The 20,139-nt window shown below is 43.7% G+C and overlaps 2 protein-coding genes across 4 annotated transcripts in view; both read right to left on the bottom strand.

Moving 5' to 3' along the window:
- Positions 1–2,608, bottom strand: part of LOC139381546 (adenosine kinase-like) — a 285,897-nt gene extending 283,289 nt beyond the window's left edge. Inside the window, exons 1-3 of one of the 3 annotated variants that reach the window (XM_071125174.1) lie at positions 2,375–2,608; positions 411–485; positions 250–303 (exon numbers count right to left, since the gene is read on the bottom strand). In XM_071125174.1, the coding sequence (XP_070981275.1) occupies positions 250–303; positions 411–466 (110 nt within the window). In that variant the 5' untranslated portion in view covers positions 467–485; positions 2,375–2,608. Of the gene's footprint in view, positions 1–249; positions 304–410; positions 486–1,651; positions 2,133–2,374 lie in introns of those variants that run through there. The other 2 variants (XM_071125172.1, XM_071125173.1) reach the window with 2 other exon arrangements.
- Positions 2,609–11,710: 9,102 nt separating this feature from the next.
- The window catches only part of LOC139381490 (vinculin), an 87,411-nt gene continuing 78,982 nt past the window's right edge, over positions 11,711–20,139 (bottom strand). Inside the window, exons 15-22 of the mRNA XM_071125080.1 lie at positions 20,024–20,132; positions 19,743–19,921; positions 17,841–17,964; positions 17,419–17,546; positions 16,987–17,172; positions 16,363–16,566; positions 15,837–15,941; positions 11,711–15,340 (exon numbers count right to left, since the gene is read on the bottom strand). Of these exons, the coding sequence (XP_070981181.1) occupies positions 15,194–15,340; positions 15,837–15,941; positions 16,363–16,566; positions 16,987–17,172; positions 17,419–17,546; positions 17,841–17,964; positions 19,743–19,921; positions 20,024–20,132 (1,182 nt within the window). The 3' untranslated portion in view covers positions 11,711–15,193. The remainder of the gene's footprint in view (positions 15,341–15,836; positions 15,942–16,362; positions 16,567–16,986; positions 17,173–17,418; positions 17,547–17,840; positions 17,965–19,742; positions 19,922–20,023; positions 20,133–20,139) is intronic.

Raw genomic sequence — 20,139 nt, 5'->3', positions numbered from 1 at the left:
TCCCGAAGTGCACCCTATTCCGTATATAGTGCACTACATTTGACCAGGCCTATAAAGTCACATACTAAATAGGGAACAGAGTGAAATTTGGGACACACACCCAGTCAGCTATTTTGAGTGCTACTTATTATGCCAAGATGCTTCTGGAGAAGTATGAATAAATGCTAGATGACTAAATGTGAGGGTAAAAAGTCCATTTTGAAGTGTGTGTGTTGAATTAAGTTTCCGTTTTAGCGGCCCGTTACTCACATGGCTTTGTGCTTGTCCTCCGCCAGTATCTGGTCATTGGGCTTCAGTCCATACCTATTGAGACGGAAGCAATATTAAAATAACTGTAGAATTTGATAGGATGCATGGTTAGCTTAGGATGCATGGTTAGCTTAGACTAAATGGTTATGTTCAAAACTCACTTGTCAAGGAAGTCCTTGTCCACAACAGCTGAGATGTCCAGCAGGGGGTTGCCCATCCCAAATAGAGCATTTTCACTGTGGAGAGAAGAGAGAAGCATGACTCAGACACTTCAGTCGGCCTCATCCCCACATCTGGTGTGACAAAGAGTAAATAAAAGTAGTGAAAGTGCTGAAATCCCAGAGTCTTCAGACAATGTTGCCTAAAATGGTGGATCGGCAAATCGCTTAATCGAAACCATGAACATGTTCAGTTCCCCTAAGGTTGTGACCAGACAAAGATCTAGGGCCTGCCAAGTGAGGCAGTGTGACACATGTCCCTGTGTTTCTGTGGTGGCTCTGTTACCAGTGGAGCGCATTTGAGGAAGTCCTGTGCTCCTCAGAGTGAAAGGGGTTAAGACAAGTCAAGTCTGTCATCTGAGCTGTTCCCTGTGAGCAACACGTGGGACACATGAGGAATCCTGTACTGAAGAGAGAACACAGGATCTAAGCAGAGGCGAAGATATGCATGTCTCACTCTATCAAACTAAACCATATCCTCTGAACTGTCAGTCTTAAAAGAGAACAATGGAAGAGTGCTGAGCTAGGATCAGTTTTGCCTTTTAGATAATGAATAAGATTACATGGACAGGGAGGACCTAATCCTAGATCAGCACTTCTACTCAGACAGAATATGAATGCATGGTGCAACTGTGTTGGTTATGAAGAATCACACTAAACCCCTATGAGTGTTTCAGCACACTACAGAGAGCCTAAAGTGTTTATTCCACTGACAGCATCATATTTTAGGCACATGCAGCTATCACACAGGTGACACATGAGCTCCACATGTGCCTAACTAACAGCTGAAGGCCTATATAGCAACGTCACCTGAAAAACCTGAAAAATGAAGGCCAGTGCACATTCCATAATGCATTTCAACTCCATATGGTAATGATCTATATAGACAGTAACTGAGAGTACATTTATTTTAATCAAACACTTTGAAAGATAGTTATCTTTGACAAGGTTTCATAGCTTTGAAAGGTTATGGTCATGTTCTACTCTTATGACAAGATAACTGACCCTCAAATCCTGCAGTTTCTTCCAAGTCATTCCCTAACAAGAAGTCCATAGGATATAGCCGATCACTATGTTTCAGTTATTCCCTTTTTATCTAACCATTATCATTGGAACAACAGGAGAAACATGACACATAATATACAAAAATGATTATTTCCTTCCCAGCAATATAACAGTCTTACCTTGCAGTAGTCATTTTGTCAGTTTAGATTGATTATAGCTTTAGCCTAACAAACTGGTGAAGCTACCACTCAATTCCAACCAGCAATAGCAGCGTGATAATTTCTCAGCAATTTCGACTAAAACTGGAACCTCCTCGAATACGGTTTCCAAAACGGATTGGCTTGAATTGCACTGGGCGGCGCGATATATTTTTTTCTAGGTATGTGGTTGCCTGCACACGTCACCTATTTTCAGTCCTTAGCACGTTTGCATAGCTAGTTAAATAAATAAACATTAGCGTTGCCTAACGTGATACTTTGTTGCACATACTGATTAATAACCGATGTTCAACGTATCCATTTTGCACCATGCATGGAAAATGCAGCTGTGGTTAGGGATACAAAGCTTGGACCGTCATGGCCACCATATAAGCATTATAGTGCTCTCTGATGCAATAATTTAAGCACAGCAGCAGAATGACAACTTGTGTAATCTCGTTTCATAAAAGCGCGTGTCAGAACAAGATATTATGCTAATCAATGTATTAACATGCGCCAATATTGTTGCACGTGGAAATTCATAGCAATCTTGCTAGCTACCTGAACCAGTATCGCACAGATCGATACTACTTCACTAGATACCCATATCTGTGCTTGTTTACGAAGCATCACTACAAAGCCATAATTTATCATAATTTTATACACGCCTGAGCATTGAGTTTCTAAATACGGTTAAATAGTTACACACTTACCCTGTCACTCTGCCTTTCTCCATGTTGGCTTCTACAGCCGCACTAATCTCTGCAGTCACAACAACCGTTTTATTGGACAAAAATCTATCACATGCTGGCTTGAGATATTGCCTGAATTAAAACATTTGTGACTCGCTATTCCAGAGTGAGACAGCTTTGATTTCGATTTATAATCAATAGAAAAATGTAGGTAACTTTAGCTAACACCGAGATCACCTGCACCAACCTGGTCTCAGAGCATTTCGTATTATTTTGTACGTATATACTAGGGCCCAATTAATACATACAAATATAACCTCAACATGTAAAGCTTATTTCTCTCACATTTGTTTACATCCCTGTTACTGAGCATTTCTCCTTTGCCAAGGTAATACAGGTGTGACATATTAGGCACACCTGTTAATTGAAATGTATTTCAGGTGACTACCTCAGCTGGTTGCAATAATGCCAAGAGTGTGCAAAGCTGTCATCAAGGCAAAGGGTGGCTACTTTGAACAATCTCAAATCTAAAATATATTTAGATTTGTTTAACACTTTTTTGGTTACTACATGATTCCATTAAAATAAAGTAGTAAAAATAAAGAAAAATCTTTGAATGAGAAGGTGTGTAGGTATATATTTGATTTATTGAACACTTTTTTAGCTACTACATGATTCCGTGTGTTATTTCATAGTTTTGATGTCTTCCCTATTATTCTAAAATGTATAAAATAGTAAAAATAAAGAAAAACCTTTGAATGAGTAGGTGTTCCAAAAACGTTTGACCGGTAGTGTATGTACATGTAGGAACTTTGAGGATCTGGGGACCCATACCAAATCTTTTCAGACTCCTGTGGGGAAATAGGCGTTGTCGTTTCCTTTTCACGACTGTCTTGGTGTGTTTGGACCATGATAGTTTGTTGGTGATGTGGACACCAAGGAACTTGAAGATCTCAACCTCCTCCACTACAGCCCCGTCGATGAGAATGGGGGCATGCTCGGTCCTCCTTTACCTGTAGTCCACAATCATCTCCTTTGTTTTGATCACGTTGAGGGAGAGGTTGTTATCCTGGCCTTCCACTGTTGTGTCATCGGCAAACTTAAGGATGGTGTTGCAGTCCTGCTTGGCCATGCAATCATGAGTGAACAGGGAGTACAGGAAGGGTCTGAACACGCACCCCTGAGGGGCCCCCGTGTTGAGGATCAGCGTGTTGCCTACCCTTACCCTTTGGGGTGGCCCGTTAGGAAGTCTAGGATCCAGTTGCAGAGTGAGGTGTTTAGGTCCCACGGTCCTTAGCTTAGTGATGAGCTTTGAGGGCACTATGATGTTGAACGCTGAGCTGTAGTCAAGTTGAAAATATCAGTGAAGACACTTGCCAGTTGATCAATGCATGCTCGGAGTACACGTAAGTCCATCTGGCCCTGTGGCCTTGTGAATGTTGACTTGTTTAAAGTTTTTACTCACATCGGCTACGGAGTGCGTGGTCACACAGTCGTCCGGAACAGCTGATGCTCTCATGCATGCTTCAGTGTTGCTTGCATAGAAGTTAGAGTCCCACTCCTTGAATGCGGCAGCTCTACCCTAGAGCTCAGTGCGGATGTTGCCTGTAATTCATGGCATCTGGTTGGGGTATGTATGGTCACTGTGGGGACGACGTCGTTGATGCACTTATTGATGAAGTCAGTGACTGATGTGGGATTTGTGAGATTTGTTTATGACAGTTTGCGGTGGAACACATGAACATGCACCGAATCCAGGTGAAAGCTATGATTCCTTATTGATGCCACTTGTTAAATCTATTTCAATCAGTGTAGATCCGGGGTCCCCAACAGGTCGATCGCATGCTACCAGTAGATCTCAGGCCACCTATGAGTAAGTTGCTTGAAAGTAAATGTTCAATTTTAACATGTTCCACCGCAAACTGTCATAAACATATCTCACAAGTATCAGACACCGCAAGCTCCCATCTACTACCTAATCCATTCAGAATTGACATTATCCCACCCCTGGCTAGCCACTATTGGCTTAAAAAGCCAAACCTAACACAATACCTGTCAATTCATTTCCAGAAATATTCCCTGCCTGTCTGTGTGGTGCGCGTGTTTGTCTATAATCATGATAACCATCTTGTGGGTTGACAGAAATACTTTCCCCAATACCTTCTCAATTAAATGTTAACTTCAAAGTAGTCTTACCTGGCAGAAGTATATCATGAGTAAGTATATCATTTGTATCTATTATTTACAAACTTTGCCATGAAATGAGAAGCAGCAGTACAGAACCATCACTAGACCGGCACATTAGATGGCACATTTCTCACTTGCTAGAGGCGCAATTACAAATAAAAAATATGAACGCAACATGAAATGTGTTGGTCCCATGTTTCATGAGCTGAAATAAAAGATCCCAGAAAGGTTCCATATGCACAAAAAGCTTATTTCTCTCAGATTGTGCACACACATTTGTTTAGATCCCTGTTAATGAGCATTTCTCCTTTCTCCCAAGATAATCCATCCACCTGACAGGTGTGGCATATCAAGAAGCTGATTAAACAGCATCATTACACAGTTGCAACTTCTGCTGGGGACAATAAAAGGCTACTCTAAAATGTGCAGTTTTGTCACGAATGTCACAGTTTTGAGCAAGCATGCAATTGGCTTGCTGAATGCAGGAATGTTCATTTCTCTACCATAAGCCACCTCCAATGTCGTTTTAAAGAATTTGACCAACCGGCATCACAACAGCAGACCACGTGTTTGGCATTTTGTGGGCAAGCAGTTTGCTGATGTCAATGTTGAGAACAGAGTGCCCCATGGTGGCGGTGGGGTTATGGTACGGTCAGGCATAAACTACGGACAATGAACACAATTGCATTTTATCGATGGCAATTTGAATGCACAGAGACACCGTGATGAGATCCTGAGGTCCATTGTTGTGCCAGTCATCCGTCACCATCACCTCATGTTTCACCATGATAATGCACAGTCCCATGTCGCAAGGATCTGTACACAATTCTTGGAAGCTGAAAATGTCCCAGTTCTTCTAAAGCCTGCATACTCACCAGACATGTCACCCATTGAGCATGTTTGGGATGATCTGGATCTATGTGCACAAACACAAACCGGTTTAGCATGTCCCGAAGCACATCATTGAATAAAGCCTGGAAAACAGCAGGGGCATTGGTGGGTCCAAATGGCATGACCTGGTACTCATAATGTCCACTGGCTGTGTTGAAGGCTGTCTTCCACTCACCCCCCTCGCGTATCCGAACCAGATGGTAGGCATTTCGAGGGTCCAACTTGGAAAATATGATGGCCACCTGGAGAGGTTCAAACGCAAAGGAGAGGTAGAGGTAACGATTCTTGACAGCAATGTCATTAAGTCCCCAGTAGTCAATGCATGGACGTAGGGTCTTGTCCTTCTTCACCACAAAGAAAAACCCTGCGCCGGCAGGAGATACGGACGGCCCAGTGGCCAGAGACTCCTATGTACTCCTCCATAGCTTTGGTCTCTGGTCCAGACAGAGAATACAATCGACAAACGAGGTGGTGTAGTGCCTGGGAGAAGATCAATGGAACAATCATAAGGACGGGGAAGGGAAGTAGCACGTGCCTTACTGAACACTTCCAGGAGGTCATTGTATTCTGTGGGGATAGCAGAGACATCCACAGTCTTACTAACATCCTGAGGAAGGTGACTTGAGGAAGGCTGTGCTGCTTGAAGGCAGTGGGACTGGCAAAATGGGCTCCAACTCAGGATGGAGCTTGTGGTCCAGCGGCAGGTAGCCTAGTGGTTTGAGCGTTGGACTAACCGGAAGGTTGCAAAATCGAATCCCCGAGCTGACAAGGTAAAGATCTGTCGTTCTGCCCCTAAACTAGGCAGTTAACCCAGTGTTCCTAAGCCATCATTGAAAATAATAATTTGTTCTTAACTGATCTGCCTAGTTAAATAAAGGTAAAAAAAAAAAAAAAAATCACAGGATTGTGTTTTTGGAGCCAGGAAAAACCCAACACAACCGGAACATGGGGAGATGTAATGGGGAGGAACTGTATTGTCTCACTGTGGTTACCAGAAACCCGTAATTGAATGGGCACAGTACTATTGGTGAGTTCCCCTATAGAGCGGCCATCCAGTGCCCTAGCATCCATGGGCACAGAGAGAGGCTGAGTGGGAATACCAAGCTCCAAAGCCATAGTGGCATACATAAGATTTTCATCAGCCCCAGAGTCAATGAGCACTCGGAGAGACTTAGTTTGGTAATCCCACAGCACAAGAGCAAAAAGGGGTGTGCGGGTGATGGGAATTAGGGAACTCCCAGTCTGACACACCATGGTACTGGTACCCACTAAAGACAAGGGTTTCCTAATAGGGCAGGTAGCTAGCTATAAAATGTCCTGCCCCTCCACAGTACAGACAACAGTTACTGTTCATCCTCCATGAACGCTCCCAAACTGATAGCCTAGTTCTTCCCAACTGCATAGGCCCAGGAGTATCCAACTCACCCGTCGTAGATTCACGAGAGAGCTCGGGTGGCTTCGACTCCTCTCAGAAGAGCTGCCTTCGGAAACTTCCGGATTCCATAGGAGGTGAACGTGCCATATCGGTTGCACAAATTTAGAGACTTTTTCTGGTGTTATTGGAGACTTTTAGATTCTGACGTGAAAGCACGTATCGTTCTTACTCTTCTCAACTAGCAGCGGGTGCTGCCGTGGGCCCCACCCCCGTCCCAAAGCACTCACTTTGGGAGATGTTCACCCCTCCGCATCCAAACTGCAAATGAATTGCCATGCGGGAAGCCGCCGCTGGCTGATCCCGCCCTGAACATGTAAAATGTTCTTTGTCTAAGATAAATTACTGCACAAAAATAAATCACTGCATTTGACTCACACAGCCTCAGTCACTTACTCACCTTGTCCACTATGTGTGTGCCTCTCTGTGACATGAGCTAAACATCTAGCTGGCTAGCTCATCATGTCTCAGTCTAAACTGTACACTCAAAAATACAGAAAGGAGTGGGAATCAAACCCTGAATTCAAAGGCTGGTTGAAGCCATTTATTGGAGATGATACACGGGCATACTGTATTGTAAGGCTGATTTCTACGCCAAACTTAGTGATGTAAAAAAACACATGACAACTCAAAAACATACTCAAAAGGCAAAGCCTTAGGACCCATAACAAGCTGCCATTTATGGCTAAAAAAAAATTTACTCTGCAAAAAAGGCTGAGGCCACCATGGCATTAGCTGTCGCTGAACACTGTTCCATGCTGGCATGTGATCACATTGGAGAAGCATGTAGAGCTGCTTTCTCAGACTTCACTGCTGCTACCCACTTCAAAATGCACAGGACAAAGTGCACAGAAATTATTAATGGTGTTCTAGCACCATACTTTCTGAAAAAGTTGGTCGTAGATGTGGGTTTCAGCCTCCTCCTCGATGAGTCCACAGATGTAAGTGTTTCTAAGTACCTGGGGGTTGTGATAAGGTACTTTAGTGACACCAAGCAGACAATTGTATCAACATTTCTGGGGCTTGTTGAGTTGGAGGGAGGAGATGCCAAATCTATAGCCCGTGCTGTTGTGGCTTTCCTCGAGAAGTGTTGTCTTAAAAAAGGGAAACTCCTGGGGATAGGGACTGACAATGCCTCTGTTATGACGGGGATTAACAATGGGGTCCATAAAGTGCTGAAGGAGGAGTATGGCCTCAAATATCTGGTTCTTATTCGCTGTGTGTGCCACTCTCTGCAGCTTTCTGTAAGTCATGTTTCCAATGACACCATCCCCCGTAGTGTGGAGTACTTGGTAGGAGAGACTTATAACTGGTCTCCAAATTAACTGGTTTCCATTTCAGTGTCCCCAAAGTGCAGGGAGGCCTACAAGGCCATATATGAGACCATCAACTGTGGGGAGAAACCTTTACAGATAACCAAGGTGTGTGCCGCATGTTGGCTCTCCATTGAATCCGCGGATTCACGCATTTTGTACCAGTGGGAGGAGCTTAGGCTGCATTTCGCAGTCACCAAGTCTAGTGAACACTGCTACATGACCGATGTTTTATACTCCATGTACAATGATCCTCAAAACATATTGTATCTGACTTTTTTGAAGTCAGTGCTGGGTGAGGAACAGTTGGCCATCAAGGCTTTTGAGGGAGAGCAAGTAGATCCTCTTAAGCTACTTGACAGCTTGGTTAGCCTGATCAAGTCTGTGAGCAGCAGGGTGCTGAATCGACTGGCAAAACATTAGTCCCAAACCATACCTTGGTTACCTTTTTGAGTCAAAGGCAGCTGAGCTCCACCTTGCGTCTGAGGATGAAAACAATGTCAGAGAGCGGTGTGTAGCCTTCACCATCTCCCTCACTAATGAGTTGAGGGTGAGACTGCCGGACAACATCGAAGCATTGTAGTACATGTCAGTTTTCAATGTGGAGGAAACTCTAAAGCACAATAAGAGCCCTGGAGAAATAGAAAAAATAGCCAAGCTCCTTGGCTACTCCTCTGCAGAGATAGACAAGATTGTCCAGCAATGGCGTGCCATCCATTTTAGTAAATGGAATGAGACAAAAAACACACCTGGCTTCACAGCTGATATCAACCCGTTTCAAGAACTTGCCATGGCTGCTGTGTCTGTGTTGTCCTTGCCACACTTTAATGCTGAAGTCGAGAGAGTATTCAGCCAGATGAGTGTGGTAAACAGCAAATTTAGAAATCAGATGTCCTTGCAGACCCTTAACTCCATCCTGTACATTCGATATGGACTGAAGCTGTCTGGTGAGGCTTGCTATGAGCACCAGCTGCCTGAGAATGTTTTGCCGCTTTTTGGCACATCAGCTGCTTACTCATTTAAGTCAGCTCCCTCAGTTGCTGAACCTGCCATAGAGAGCCTTGACCAAAATGACGATAACCCACTTTTTCTGTGAGTCAGCACAGCCTGTGTGTGTGTGGAGGGGGTCTGGAAAAAAAACTATTAACCTGAATTAGGGCCAGACTAGTTACCATAATTTTCTCACATTGCCATTGACAATTTTTTCTATTGTCTCTTTTTGGTCAATTTAGATTGTTAATGTAGATTGCATACAAAAAAAAATGTAAAAAATGTTATATTTAAAAATGTTCATGTTTTACTGTGACTTGTTGTAGGCTACTAAGTGGACCATAAGGTTAAAAACCAAACCAAATTAAGAAAATGTAATTAAAAAATAAATAATAATAATAATAATAATAGAAAACTAAGTAACTCCGCCAGAGTGTCTCTTTTGGGTCACTTTTGCCGGTCCCAAGCCAGGATAAAGGAGGAGGGTTGGAATTGTGGCATTTAAAAAAAACAAGAATCGACAGAAGAAAGTTCATTTGTAGTTCTAAACATATTCAGGGTGTTTTTACTCACTTTTTGTCTCTCCCACGACGTTATTCCTCTCCTACAGCGTCCATCACAATTACATAAACAATTATGCAAATTAGATGAGGACGTCATTTAGTGACTTCTAGCAACTTTTAGGACAGCCAATAGCTACTTTCCTTACTGGGGAGTTGGCAACACTGGACCAGGCCTCCTCTCACTCTTGCGTTCCCTTTGACGTCCATCAATTTTAATGGTTAAAGCAATTAGGAGGTCGAGGTCCACCGGCAGTTCCCGAGCAGCTAGCTCATCCTTAACCTCCTCAGATAATCCGTGCAGAAAAGTATCGAAAAGAGACTCCGGATTCCAGGCACTCTCGGTGGCCAAAATGCGAAAGACCACCGCGTAGTCTGCCACACTACGGGAGTTTTGACATAAGTCAAAGCAGTTTTCTGGCCGCCTTTCTCCCGGATACCGGAGACTCAAAAACCTCACCTCTGCCAGGAATTCCTCCAAATGACTGCAAATGGCAGATTGTTGTTCCCAAACTGCCATAGCCCAGGAGAGCGCACTTCCCCACATTACCTTAATTATATACGCTATCTTTGATCGGTCTGAAGAAAACGAAGATGGCTGTAGCTCAAAAATAAGCGAGCACTGAGAAAGAAAACCCCGGCAGGTACCAGGTCACCCCGAATATCGCTCTGGAGGAGGTAAGCGGGGTTCACTGGGAGTCGGGATAGGCTGTACAAACTCATCACAGATAGGGAAAAAAATTACTGGGTGATTGGGTTATTTCCAGAGGTGGCAGGTAGCCTCTGAGCTAACTCCCTGATTTGCTAGCCTTTAACCCATGGTTGTGGCATTCCGTCAAGGAACTGAGCCCTTTCAGAAGGCCCTGTAGCAACTCCTGATGTCTCCCAATGGTGGCTCCCTGTAGGGAGAAAGACATGGCCCAAGTCTGCTGGGTCTGTCATGGCCAGTTTGCACTGTCATGACACTAGGCGAGACCCAAATGCAGACACAGGAGGCAGATGGTTGGAGTTTAAGATGTTTAATAAATCCAAAGGGAATAGGCAAGAGAATGGTAATGGACAGGCAAAATGTCATAACCAGATCCGAGTCCAGGAGGTACAGAGTGGCAGGCAGGCTCAAGGTCAGGGCAGGCAGAATGGTCAGGCAGGCGGGTACAGTGTCCAGAACAGGCAAGGGTCTGAGCACACACACTTGTGGGCCCCTGTGTTGCGGATCAGTGATATGGAGGTGTTGTTTCCTACCTGCACCATCTGGGGGCAGCCCGTCAGGAAGTCCAGAACCCAGTTGCACAGGGCGGGGTTCAGACCCAGGGCCCCAGGCTTAATGATGAACTTGGAGGGTACTATGGTGTTGAATAATGAGCTATATGAACAGCATTCTTACATAGATATTCCTTTTGTCCATATGGGATAGGGCCTTGTGCAGTGCGATGACATCTTCTGTGGATCTATTGGGGCGATAAGCACATTGAAGTGGGTCTAGGGTGTCAGGTAAGGTAGAGGCGATATGATCCTTGACAAGTCTATCAAAGTACTTCATGATGACAGAAGCGAGTGCTACGGGGAAATTGTCATCTAGTTCAGTTACCTTTTCTTTCTTTGGTACAGGAACAATGGTGGATATCTTGAAGCATGTGGGGACAGCAGACTGGGATAGGGAGAGATGGAATGTGGGTTCTTCCCTCAGTCAATAAGCGGAGGTTGTCGGTTAAAAGTTATACAAGTTAAGAATACCGTAGCAGAGTATTCTTAACTTGTAGACCTTTAGTCCCATCAGAGGGGGAAGGGCTGAATAGTCCTTGGGTATTGTCCTTTCCTTGTGTTCCTGGACCATTTGCCATACAGCTCCAGGTGGCAGAGAAGACATCAATTAGGGCCGAGCCTACAAATGAAAATGTATCACTACAGTTATAACAAGGATTACTGTGTTATAAACCTACGGCACTATCGTGTTATAAATAAGAGAGGAATTGCTGTTGGGAGTCTTAAATGTTTTATTACAAAATAATGTGAACAATACCAAAAAGCAGTACTTGACTCTAATATCATATCTCACTTTGTACGCATCTTATAAATATCACAAAAATGTGTCTGAACAGAAGTATAATGCCTTGAGTAGCGCTTACTACAAAGTAGATACAAAACATCATTTCCTGTAAATGAATTGTTTTTTTATTGCAATTAGTATTTTTTATTACAAGGCACTTCAGATGGTTTTGTAGGGTCTCAGTAACTTCATCTACACATTCAAACTGCGCTGGTCTTATTCAGACACACAAAAAAAAAACATTTTAAAAACGTCCAACCGTTTGTACCAGCTGTGTTAGCAACTGTAAGGGTTAGTTTAGTGTAGTTCGAAGATATAAGAGGAAGAGAAGGCTGATATTTCAACACCAGTTTCATGTGATGCATTGAACTTAAACACACTTAAACACACTCTCTTCCGTGAGACTACCTGGACATAGTGTCAGCTTAGTCAAGTACTCGGCTTAATTACAGTAATCAGAAGCTAGCCCAAAAACGGTCCACACCGTACCCAAACCTAATCTTCAAAGTATTTGACTGATCATTCATTAATGTTTCACAAAATTGGCTGTGCAGTGCACACCACGTTATGTCAAGACACAGTTTAAACATTACAGTACAGTTGGCCTCTAGTCAGGCTAAAACACGGAGACTGGCTTGCTATAGTTTCTCTGAGAAGTACAAAGTATAGAGGGCCAGACCAGAGGGAGACCTAAGGTCTACATGTAATCTCAACGCAACATGGTGAAAAATCAAGCTAGTCCAGAAACTGACATAGTTGAATACATGTCATCTTAATGGATATTGAATTTCAATCGTCAACTCTTTTGTACGCTAAATGGTTGTAAACATTATAAGTTAATAAGACATTCTCTATGCAATGTGTCTGAAGATCGAGCCCTTGTGTTTTCCAACAGCGCAGATATAATAAACCTCAAAACATAAAAAAATATATTTAAAAAGTTAATGGTGGAACAAATTTAGCCTGAGTGCAAGTCTGTTTAGTGCTATCACGCCAACTCCGGTGCAAAGAGCACAAACAGATTTGGGACCAGGCTAGAATCAACTCTGACAGTCTTGACAATACTTTAAAAAAAAACATTGCTACAAAAACCAACTCACTATCTACAGTTGAAGTCAGAAGTTTACATACACCGTAGACAAATACATTTCAACTCAGTCTCACAATTCCTGACATTTAATCCTAGTAAAAATTCCCTGTCTTAGGTCAGTTAGGATCACCACTTTATTTTAAGAATGTGAAATGTCAGAATAATGGTAGAGTGATTTATTTCAGCTTTTATTTCTTTCATCACATTTCCAGTGGGTCAGAAGTTTACATACACCCAATTACTATTTGGTGGCATTGCCTTTCAATTGTTAAACTTGGGTAGCCTTCCACAAGCTTCCCACAATAAGTTGGGTGAATTTTGGCCCATTTCCCCTAACAGAACTGGTGTAACTGAGTCAGGTTTGTAGGCCTCCTTGCTCGCACACGATTTTTCAGTTCTGCCCACAAATCTTCTATTGTATTGAGGTCAGGGCTTTGTGATGGCCACTCCAATATCTTGACTTTGTTGTCCTTACGCCATTTTGCCACAACTTTGGAAGTATGTTTGGGGTCATTGTCCATTTGGAAGTCCCATTTGCAACCAAGCTTTAACTTCCTGATTTATGTCTTTATGTCTTTGCTTCAATATATCCACATAATTTTCCTTCCTCATGATGCCATCTATTTTGTGAAGTGCACCAGTCCCTCCTGCAGCAAAGCACCTCCAAAACATGATGCTGCCACCCCCGTGCTTCACGGTTGGGATGATGTTCTTCGGCTTGCAAGCCTCCCCCTTTTTCCTCCAAACATAACAATGGTCATTATGGCCAAACAGTTCTATTTTTGTTTCATCAGACCAGAGGACAACTCTACAAAAAGTACGATCTTTGTCCCAATGTGCAGTTGCAAACCGTAGTCTGGCTTTTTCATGGCGGTTTTGGAGCAGTGGCTTCTTCCTTGTTGAGCGACCTTTCAGGATATATCGATATAGGACTCGTTTTACTGTGGATATAGATACTTTTGTACCGGTTTCCTCCAGCATCTTCACAAAGTCCTTTGCTGCTGTTCTGGGATTGATTTGCACTTTTCGCACCAAAGTACGTTCATCTCTAGGAGACAGAACGAGTCTCCTTCCTGAGCGGTATGACGGCTGCATGGTCCCATGGTGTTTATACTTGCGTACTATTGTTTGTACAGATGAACGTGGTACCTTCAGGCATTTGGAAATTGCTCCCAAGGATGAACCAGACTTGTGGAGGTGTACAATTTATTTGGCTGATTTTCCCATGATGTCAAGCAAAGAGGCACTGAGTTTGAAGGTAGGCCTTGAAATACATCCACAGGTGCACCTCCAATTGACTCAAATGGATGTCAATTAGCCTATCAGAAGCTTTTAAAGCCATGACATAATTTTCTGGAATTATCCAAGCTGTTTAAAAGGCGCAGTCAACTCATTGTATGTAAATTTCTGACACAGTGACTTATAAGTGAAATAATCTGTCTGTAAACAATTGTTGAAAAAATGACTTGTATCATGCAAAGTCGATGTCCTAACCGACTTGCCAAAACTATAGTTCGTTAACAAGAAATTTGTAGAGTGGTTAAAAAACAAGTTTTAATGTCTCCAACCTAAGTGTATGTAAACTTCCGACTTCAACTATAATACAAATAGTGTTTATTTTTCCGTTTCTAGAACATAGTGTAAACAGACATAATAACCACTGAATCATATATATTTGCGTGTAGAGCTCAGCATAACGATATGCTCGAACCAACTCCCATTGAGTTGGATGTGCTTTGTCCTAGCAACAGTGAACGACTGCACAATGCAGATAGTGATATAAAGAACCAGTATAAAGATATACAAACGTCTTCCAAGACAAATCTTAATAATGTTCAAATTTTTACTTAGATTTGGGGCTACTGTATGTTTAAATGAGACTGATAATAGTACTCCTTTAATCTTACTGGATAAGAAAAGCAAACCTCTAACACACACACACACACACACACACACCTAGGAAGTCTAAAAACACTTTACAGGCAGGTATGGGATTGACATTGACTGATAAATAGTGTATTCAGTATTAACTCACTCTTTTTACCCCAACCAGGCAGAGTTTTCATTCATTGTAGCTTGGAATTAGTATGTATGTGTCCATCAAATCTATTGCTCAAAGGGTCTGGGTGTTTTTTTCTTCTTAACAAGCTGAGCCTTGAGCAGAGGAACAGAATAATCCGTGTCCCAAATGGCAACCTACTGTATTCCCTATTTAGTACACTACTTTTAACCAGACATGAGCCCAAGTCAAAAGTAATGCCCTACATAGGGAATAGAGTGCCATTTGGGACGTTGTTGAACGGACAGTTGGCCCGTATCTTCTCATTGGTACCAGGGTGTCTTACGGATCCAGTGGAGAGTGAAGCCTGCATCTGTCCGGATCTTGATGGAGGCAGCCTCAGCCTCTCTTACCGTCTCCTTCACAGACTGCATCAGGTTCTGGGCATTGTGAACCAACATCTCTGTGGCCTGGGTGAGGGGGAAGGAAAGAAAAATGTTGGTCACATTTTACATGAAGTTGCTCTTGTGTAGTAACACTGTAATTACACTAGTAACAACATTATATTTATATCAGTGTTTCCCCTATATTCATTTAGCAGCAACGGCCCACAGATGATAAATTGTTGCCAGCACTGCAAAAAATGTAATACAAAAAAAAATACATATCTCTGCTGATATACACTTTTAAATGGATAGCTGTAGGCTCAATGACTGGAAGTCTATGGGAACAGCTAGCATGTCATTGCGCCACCACCCTTGCCACCACTGCTGAAAGAAATCCTAGGGGAAACACTGTACATTGTAACATTACTGTTACATTGTACTTTAGTGCATTTTGTAGTAAATTTAAAGTTGAAATGTTCGAGTGTTTTTCTGTAATTTTTGCATTTGGAATTACATTGTAATGGAGTTTAGTGGTTTCTGTTTCTGATGTGTGTTATCCAATGATCTTCAGTGTACTGACCTGCTCTGACTCCTCTTCACTGATGTTGGTACGACCCAACATGGTGGCCTTGACTGTGGAGAGGATCTTGAGCTGTGTGCTAATGGTGGGGATACGCTCACACACCTGGAACACAGAGAAGTTTATTTAAGTTCAAGTTCCGAGAAACCAGTCAGAGACATGAAGATAAAAACAGAAAACAGTGTAATTTATTTCAAATGATCTACCCTAAATCAAATCACGAGGACAGGGTGGATATTCAATTATCTTTAGTCCTACAACTCCAACATGAATATAATGTTGTCCTTTCTATGGTCTTTCCAGAGCAGCTGCTGCTCCTCAAGAAAAACCTGAAGAGAGCAGTCTGAAAATCTTGCTTCTTCCGTCCTTGTTTGCTCAATTCATCCATTAGCAGAATATTGGACCAGATGAAACCCTGATAAAACAGCATAGCTATCGAAACTTAAGTATTTATTCAATTTATTGCATCGTAGCCATGAGAGTTAGCATTTTGAAGACTGGACCAGGAACCAGTCGGTCAGCTGACCTGGAGCAGGTTAGTCCGGATGCGTTTGTCTGTGCACTGCTTGGCCACCTCCTTGGCCAGCCTTGTGACCTCATCTGAGGCCTTGGCGATGTCTTTGGCACACTGGATGAGGGCACGCTTGTTCCCACTGCCACCGCGCACCAGACGGGACATCTCAGCCATGAGCAGGGCCATTCTCTTGGCTGCACCGATGATATCGTTACCCTGAAAATATGACAAAAACCAAGGCATTAAATTGGACATATTTTATCTAACTAGGCAGGTCAGTTAAGAACAAATTCTTATTTTCATTGACGGCCTAGGAACAGTGGGTTAACTGCCGTATTCAGGAGCAGAATGACAGATTTGTACCTTGTCAGCTTGGGGATTTGAACTTGCAACCTTTCAATTACTAGTCCAATGTTCTAACCACTAGGCTACCCTGCCGCCCCAATATGACAACACATCTGGGGTGGATTCCGTGTCCAGTGTAATTGTGCAGTATACATGTATATGTACATGTCACACTTCCTAAATGGCACCGAATTATGGCTAGTCTGAATCTGCTCCGCTATGGTTTTCTGGTCGCAATAAACTTAACTTTGAACATCAACATGTAACTAACTGTATGTGCTGTTAGCTCACCTTGCTAGACCACTTGCGGGCCTCCTCGTGGAGCTGCCTGGCGGCCATCATCATGGGCTCGCTCACCATCTCTCCCAATACCTGCTCTGGGAAGTCCTCGTCCTTCTCCTCTGGGGGAGGGGGTCTGGGGGGAGGAACCTCACCCTCGGGGAGAGGGGGTTTGGGTGGGGCGGGCTCGTCGCTGACCTGGCGTGTATTCAGATAGGTGAAACGCTCAGAATGTTGCAGATAGAAATGAATCCCTCTACTCTACATGGCAGATAATCATATCCGTTCTAACAAATATATATATATTTTATATGAACGTTCTGAAACCCAATTTCTACGCCACTGAACAAAACCCTGGTGTTGACAGTGCAGGACTATAAAGTATTTTATGACAGATGCTGATGTGAAAAGAGCTTTAGAAATTAATTTGATTGATCGACTTACGTGCAGCTGATGCAGATCAGAAGGTGGTGGTGGTGGGAAGTCTGGTTCCTGTGGCTGGAAGGCATCTCTCACAATGGCAACGGCACCCAGGATTCGATAGCCTGAGTCCAGGAAGCCCTTCTGCAGACCTGGACACCACGGAGGAAGAAGGGGATACATATAGGCCTTAGAAACAGGATATTAGATAAATCCCGCAAAAGCTGCTGTGTGGCAGCAGTAACACATTGACAGGCCCCAAAACCATAACACCATCGACTGAACCTTAACTTTTGACAATCACAGATTCAGAGATTGACAGAATGAATCTTTATATTTAGTATTAGGTCATGTTGGAAAGCTGTACACGGGTAGCTATAACAGCAGGTTATACAGTATAATGATCAAACGCATCCTAAATGTCTGGTAACTGCCTTGGAACATACTTGGATCTGTGATGTTCCCAGCCACAGCCTTGGCGTCCATCACCATGGGAGAGATGGTCCGGCTGAGCTCATCAGATGCAGCCTTCACTATCTCCCTGAACTTAGGATCCTCAGAGTTCTCCACCTAGGAAAGAAAATGTACTCATGCATTTCTATTTTGAATCCTTTTCATAGTATGTCTTTTAAGCTGAACTGCAATTCACTTGTCTGTATTCTAATCTGCTAAAGTGCACCATTGTGGCACGTGTTTGTATGCTTGGGCATCTGCATTGGTTGCTCTTTGGTGTTTTAGGCTGGGTATCTGTAAATCACTTTGTGCCAACTGCTGGTGTAAAAAGGGCTTTAAAATAAATGTGATTGTACACTGCTCAAAAAAATAAAGGGAACACTAAAATAACACATCCTAGATCTGAATGAATGAAATATTCTTATTAAATACTTTTTTCTTTACATAGTTGAATGTGCTGACAACAAAATCACACAAAAATGATCAATGGAAATCAAATCTATCAACCCATGGAGGTCTGGATTTGGAGTCACACTCAAAATTAAAGTGGAAAACCACACTACAGGCTGATCCAACTTTGATGTAATGTCCTTAAAACAAGTCAAAATGAGGCTCAGTAGTGTGTGTGGCCTCCACGTGCCTGTATGACCTCCCTACAACGCCTGGGCATGCTTCTGATGAGGTGGCGGATGGTCTCCTGGACTAAAGCATCCACCAACTCCTGGACAGTCTGTGGGCAACGTGGCGTTGGTGGATGGAGTGAGACATGATGTCCCAGATGTGCTCAATTGGATTCAGGTCTGGGGAATGGGCGGGCCAGTCCATAGCATCAATGCCTTCATTTGCAGGAACTGCTGACACACTCCAGCCACATGAGGTCTAGCATTGTCTTGCATTAGGAGGAACCCAGGGCCAACCGCACCAGCATATGGTCTCACAAGTGGTCTGAGGATCTCATCTCGGTACCTAATGGCAGTCAGGCTACCTCTGGCGATCACATAGAGGGCTGTGCGGCCCCCCAAAGAAATGCCACCCCACACCATGACTGACCCACCGCCAAACCGGTCATGCTGGAGGATGTTGCAGGCAGCAGAACATTCTCCACGGCGTCTCCAGACTCTGTCACGTCTGTCACGTGCTCAGTGTGAACCTGCTTTCATCTGTGAAGAGCACAGGGCGCCAGTGGCGAATTTGCCAATCTTGGTGTTCTCTGGCAAATGCCAAACGTCCTGCACGGTGTTGGGCTGTAAGCACAACCCCCACCTGTGGACATCGGGCCCTCATACCACCCTCATGGAGTCTGTTTCTGACAATTTGAGCAGACACATGCACATTTGTGGCCTGCTGGAGGTCATTTTGCAGGGCTCTGGCAGTGCTCCTCCTTGCACAAAGGCGGAGGTAGCGGTCCTGCTGCTGGGTTGTTGCCCTCCTACGGCCTCCTCCACGTCTCCTGATGTACTGGCCTGTCTCATGGTAGCGCCTCCATGCTCTGGACACTACGCTGAGAGACACAGCAAACCTTCTTGCCACAGCTCGCATTGATGTGCCATCCTGGATGAGCTAATGACTCCGTCTCATGCTACCACTAGAGTGAAAGCACCGCCAGCATTCAAAAGTGACCAAAACATCAGCCAGGAAGCATAGGAACTGAGAAGTGGTCTGTGGTCCCCACCTGCAGAACCACTCCTTTATTGGTGGTGTCTAGCTAATTGCCTATAATTTCCACCTGTTATCTATTCCATTTGCACAACAGCATGTGAAATGTATTGTCAATCAGTGTTGCTTCCTAAGTGGACAGTTTGATTTCACAGAAGTGTGATTGACTTGGAGTTACATTGTGTTGTTTAAGTGTTCCCTTTATTTTTTTGAGCAGTGTAAATAAAAATGATCTATACCTCCCGTTTCGCCACCAGGAGGATCCGGTTGGCCCGCCGGGCGATGCTAGTTGCCCCTGCCACTAACATCTGGGGCTGGTGGTTAGCCATGGCCACACGACACTTATCCAGGTCTTTCTTAATGGCCTCCTCAGAGGCATTCAACAGAGACTTGGTGTCTATGGCCTCGTCCACCAAACCTAGAGACGGAGAAGAAATCATTCTTAGTGCTTATAACGAAGTGACCACAACGCCCACTTTTTGTAATCAACGACAAATGACACAAGATGGTCTGGCACTACCTGTCATTTTTTCCACGTTGTCAATCCACTGGTTCTTCATGGTCTCAAAGTGCTCGTATGCAGCCTGGTTGCCTGGGTTTCTCAGCAGGATACGGGCTGCAGAGACCACCTAGAAA

The sequence above is a fragment of the Oncorhynchus clarkii genome, chromosome 23 (assembly GCF_045791955.1).
Source record: "Oncorhynchus clarkii lewisi isolate Uvic-CL-2024 chromosome 23, UVic_Ocla_1.0, whole genome shotgun sequence".
Classification (NCBI taxonomy): domain Eukaryota; kingdom Metazoa; phylum Chordata; class Actinopteri; order Salmoniformes; family Salmonidae; genus Oncorhynchus; species Oncorhynchus clarkii.
Note: the sequence above shows the minus strand (reverse complement) of the source record. Positions and strands in the feature narration are given on the sequence as shown.